Source organism: Pteropus alecto, unplaced genomic scaffold (assembly GCF_000325575.1).
Source record: "Pteropus alecto unplaced genomic scaffold, ASM32557v1 scaffold468, whole genome shotgun sequence".
NCBI classification, from domain to species: Eukaryota; Metazoa; Chordata; class Mammalia; order Chiroptera; family Pteropodidae; genus Pteropus; species Pteropus alecto.
Window position 1 is genome coordinate 906783 of NW_006441394.1, and position 5209 is coordinate 911991.

Consider the following 5209-nt stretch of genomic DNA (forward strand, 5'->3'; position numbering starts at 1 on the left):
ATGTGGTCAGAGGGTCAGTGGAAGGACTTGGGCCACTTTGAGCCAGGGCTCTTTGTCTAGGTTACTTGACCTGAAAAAAGCTTTGATTGGAGCCTTAAGCTGTCAGGTGGTAAAAAGCCTTAGTCCTGTTATTTATGTTGACATAATTCTGGGCCTCAGTCTCCCTTTCCGTGAAATGGGAATAATAACCTTTCTCCCTCTGACCCTTCTCCTGAGTGGGTATTAGGATAGTGACAATGAGGTAGGCTATTAGAGCTCCCATGACCAGGCCACTAGGAGCCTCTATTCTCCAGACTCTTCAAGAGGTGGCCCTGCAGGACCAGTGTGCCGAAGGGATTGCTAGGAGCTGACCCTACCTATCTCTGCTGCTCCTTCCCTGTCTCCCCCTGCACCTCCTTCTCTTCTGCACTGATTTCCTTTTTCCTTTATGCTCTTTCTATTTTTTTCTGGAAAAGCTCTGGAAAAGGCCCCACTTTCCTAGGCATCCCACTAGGCCCTAAGTTGTGTCCCTCAACCCTGCCTAGGCACCACTTCCTACAGGATGTTCTCTGCGGCTTCTCAGCCCTTGGACCCTGATGGGACCATGTTCCGGCTCCGCTTCACAGCCATGCTCTGGTGGGTCATCACTTTCCCTGTGTTCGGCTTCTTCTTCTGCATCATCTGGTCCCTGATGTTCCACTTTGAGTACACGGTGGCCACTGACTGTGGGGTGAGTGCCAGGCTCCCTAGCACCTGGGTCAGGGCCAGGTTGGGAGATGGCGATAAGGGTGAAATTGGAGAGTAGGAGAGAAGGTGGAGGGTCAGAGAGAGGGAAAAGAAATAAAAGGGTGGTAGGGGTCAAGTCAGAGTTAGGGGAAATTTGGGAGAGAGACTCAGAGAGTAGAGTCATAGTCCTCCAAGAGTAGAAGAGAGCAGAAGGGAGAGGGGGAAGGGAAGGGAGTAGGAATAGACAAGAAAGATCATGAGAAGGATAAGGGAGCTGAAGAAAGACCAGATTGGGAGGGAAGACAAGACTGAGAAGGTAGGATGAGGCCAGAAGCCAGGAGAAATAACATAGTTTTAGCCCAAACCGGGGCCTTGACCTGAGAGGACCTCCAGCCCTGTCCTGGGATCTTCTAGTTTGGTTTCCTCTCTCTGGCAGCCTCAACCCCACAATCTGTGTCCACTCGGGTCTCTACCAGTTGGACTTTCTACCTCCAAGAACAGCCCTCCAGGCCTTTGCCGAAGGCCCAGGGGTAGAGGTTCTGTGTCAGGGGCATGTAATTGAACGTGGCATTGCCCATAGTATCTCATTTATACAAGAAATAATCCTAGATACAGGCAATAACTACACAGTGAGACATTTCTACAATAACTACACAGTGAGAGGATTTCTATTATGATAAAAGGGAGCTCAGGGATTGTGGGGCCCAGAGGAAGCACTTAACCCAGCTTGGACATTGGGGAAGACTTCCTTCCTGGAAGAGGGGGCATTGTTGTTGTGAGGGTGAAGAATCTTTGTGAATGCCAGGCTGACAACTTTTGATTTTATCCAGAAGGAAATGGGAAGTTTGGGAAGATTTTAAACAGGAAAGAGACACGATTACATTTGCAGCTTAAAAGACAAGTCTGCCTCCTGGAAGGAAAACATTTAAGGGCATGGGACAGGAGTAGGGAGACCAGTGATGAGGCTAGTACAATACCTCATGCTACTGGGGAGACCAAAGCTAAGATGGGGACTATGAGGATAGACAGGAGGGGATGGAGTCCAGAGCAGAATAACAGGAATATAAGTTTTTGTTCAGTTGGCAAGGGGTTGGGGGGCAGTAAGGTAAATAGAAAAGTCATCCAGAATTTCAGGGGACTTTTATCTGAAGCCAAAGGAATGAATCTTTAATGGTGAAGTCTGTGATCTTAAGATAAGGAATTTTTGGGGCCACCTCTCTTTATCTCATGGGAATTTCTAATCCGCTGCCCTGCCACAGATCCAGAGCTATGTCCTCCAGGCCGAAGGTTGCCTATTCTTGGGGAAAGAGGTTGTTTCTATCTCTCAGTATCCTTATCACTGGGCTCCTGGGGAGGTTTGAGGTGAGCTGTGTACCTGGTTTCTGATAGCTCCTGATGTTTCTTGTTGCTGATGTGGTTGGTGAGTGGGAACTTGCATGCTTGGAATGGGGGTAGGGTATATGAGTATCTGTAACTGATTTTGTGTATGTGTGTATGTGATGATGGGGGCGGGGAGCAGTTCCTGCTTAGAATCCTGCCCCACCCCTAATCTGGGAGGAGCTTGTGAGGACTGGACTGGGCCACAGGGCCTCGCTTCTCTCTTCTTTCTGAGATGTCCCCCCAGCTCTGTGCCATCTCTACCCTTTACCTGTTTCTCAGCATCAGTTAGGGCTCTGAGTCCTTAAATGCTCTGGATTCTCTCAACCAAGTTTTAGAGGCTGATCCTATTCCCCTTAAATAGTTCAGATTGGGGCAGTAGTTTTCAGAATGATATTCTTGGACGTGGAGGCAACACTCCCACTAACCTTACTCAGAGGACCTATTCAGAGAGGCAGACAAGTCAAGTAAGGAGGCTTGGAATCTCAGAAGTGTCTGGTAAAGATATGATTCCCACCTCTCACTAATATGTAGGCCTTCCCATGTTCAGTAGTCACATAGTAGCTCACCACCTATTTGTAGGCTTTTCAGGGAAGTTTGTCTGCTGAAAGCCATCACTTGTACCCACTGTGTGTCAGACATTGTAGATGCTTTGCATACATTATACTTAGTATTCACAATCACCCTGCAAAGTAGGTGGTGGTACCCCTATTTTACCAATGAGGAAATTGAAGCTCAGAGAGATGAAGTGACTCGCTCAAGGTTACCTCACTAATAAAGGCACAGCTAGGATGCAGACCCAGGATTGTGTAGCTCCAAAGCCTCCATGTTGCCTCTTCACTGATTACTCAGAGTGAATATGTGAGCCTGATCTCAAGCTATGGTATCTCAAGCCATGGCCTGGAGAGCAGCACCTTCTCTCTGAGACCTCTGCACCGTTTCCTCTGACAGTGCTGAAGGGACTCCATCTCCTTATCTGTGAAGACTATGAAGCCCCTGGCTAGTGCTCCCCCAGGGCTACCACTGCCCTGTGAGCTGCCTCCATCATTGCCTATCTCCCCAGCTGCCTTGGAGACACATTCAACTTCCCTGTTGGGAGAAAGAAAGGGATCTTGCAGAACTTCACCCCTGAAGACTAGTCCCACTAGTCACTACAGGGTCATTCCCTTGCTGGGCCCTGGCACTGATCTGTCCTTTTTTGAAAGTCTAAAAAAGTCTATGAAAAGTATGGACAACAGACTGGTAGCTTCCACATTCCTGGAATCTTTTAGAAATGCAGATTCTTAGATTCTAGACCTCTGCACTCTCACCCAATCCCTGGGGAGTTGTATACATATTAAAGTTTAAGAAGCAGCTCCAGGCCCTGGAGTCTAAGAGATCGTGCTCCCATCCCTGGCTTTCCTGTCCCCATTGAAACTACTCTTTACTCATCTCCCATCCTCTCACTGTTCCATACAAGTAACACACCAATCCTTGCAGCTGAGTATCATCTCCTCCTCCTTCAACTTTAAGGAATTCCTTAAGGAATTAGGAATCCTAGGCTTCGAGAAAGATGGATAGGTGAGATGTTTAAAAACAGGGTCATTTTCTTAGACTGCCCCAGGTTAGGAGCACCCACATTTTTAAACATGATCAAGGTGGGGTACCCTTCTGGCCCAACTTCCCCAGTGTCTCATAGTATCTTCTATCACCTTGGCACACCTGCTCAGAACAAATGGAGGTGGGAGCAGTCAGAGGAACAGCTCGGCTGGGCAGTGAATCCAGCACTATCCCAAGGAAGCTCAATGGTCTAACTCATCCCTATCCATGGGACTGAATCTGAGGTTCTGGGCTCATGGAACCTCTCACAGAGTTTTCCACTACTGGCTTAGAGAGCCTCTGAACCTGTTTACAGCCTTCTCAGCCATGTGTAGGTTCCACGTATTGGTAGGTGGAGAATGTCCACCATGCCCCTGTACAAACTCCAGGCTGGCTGGGGAAAGAGAACCAAGCACATTGGGACCCAGGACCTTGAAGGGGAGGTCTCCCAGGAGAGCTCTGGGGGTCCCTGAAGGAGGACTTTCTGGAATGGAAGGGGCTGGAGCAGAGCCATCTGAGAGCTGGGGTGATTAGATGGAGAGAAGGATCTCTAGATGGGCAGGGCTGGCACCTATTTGGTGCCCAAATAGGTCATAACTCTCTAGGTGCCCAATTACTTGCCTTCGGTGAGCTCGGCCATTGGTGGGGAAGTGCCCCAGCGCTACGTGTGGCGTTTCTGCATCGGCCTGCACTCAGCACCACGTTTCTTGGTGGCCTTCGCCTACTGGAACCACTACCTCAGCTGTACCTCCCCGTGTCCAAGCTACCAACTGCTTTGCCGCCTCAACTTCAGCCTCAACGTCATCGAGAACCTCGCGTTGCTAGTGCTCACCTACGTCTCTTCTTCTGAAGACTTCAGTGGGTGCCCGGATGAGGGAAGGAGAATGGGAAAGGGTTTGGGGAGGGGACACCCCTACCCGTCCCTTACTCGGAGCATCAGACATAGGGTTTGGGTGCTCCCTGCAATATGTACTCCCAACCTTTCTCTTTCACTCCAGCCATCCATGAAAATGCTTTCATTGTGTTCATCGCTGCATCCCTCAGTTACATGCTTCTCACCTGCATTATCTGGCGGCTGAACAAGAAGCACACAGTAAGTCAGGAGGTACGGTTTACCCCTAGTGGGGCTCCACGCAGCCCAGAACTGTCCTCTGGATGTGGGTAATGGTGAAGTGGGAACTGGAATTCTAATTAGAACCCCAGCCGGGGCTTGGGGAGAAGTGGAGGATGGCTAGTCAGAATCTAGGACTGAGTTTGGGTAGTATGGGAGAATAGAGAACAGAGGAGATGGAGGCTCCAAATGGGAGTGGAATGAGGGGCAGCATCCTGGCTGCAGTGTTAGGAAAACACGTCAGGGTCTGTGGTCTCTAATAAGTCCAGTTGCCCCCCGACATACACACACACACACCTTCTCCCTGTAGCATCTGGAGGTGTTGGGTTGGTTGGTTGACTCCAAGTTAACTTTCATATTCCATCTCCCTGAAGTGGGAGGGGAAGAGATACTACTACTTCTTGGCCCCATTATATCCCAAATGCAGGGATGTGAACA

At 49.5% G+C, this 5209-nt stretch overlaps 1 protein-coding gene across 4 annotated transcripts in view; it reads left to right on the plus strand.

Annotated features, from left to right (window-relative positions):
- PGAP2 (post-GPI attachment to proteins 2) overlaps positions 1 to 5209 on the plus strand; it is a 17868-nt gene that overhangs the window by 11845 nt on the left and 814 nt on the right. For 2 of the 4 annotated variants that reach the window (XM_006918707.3, XM_025051585.1), the window contains 2 exons: positions 4266 to 4518; positions 4659 to 4765. In XM_006918707.3, coding sequence (XP_006918769.1) covers positions 4266 to 4518; positions 4659 to 4765 — 360 coding nt within the window. Of the gene's footprint in view, positions 1 to 493; positions 710 to 4265; positions 4519 to 4658; positions 4766 to 5209 lie in introns of all 4 variants that reach the window. The other 2 variants (XM_015594712.2, XM_006918708.3) reach the window with 2 other exon arrangements.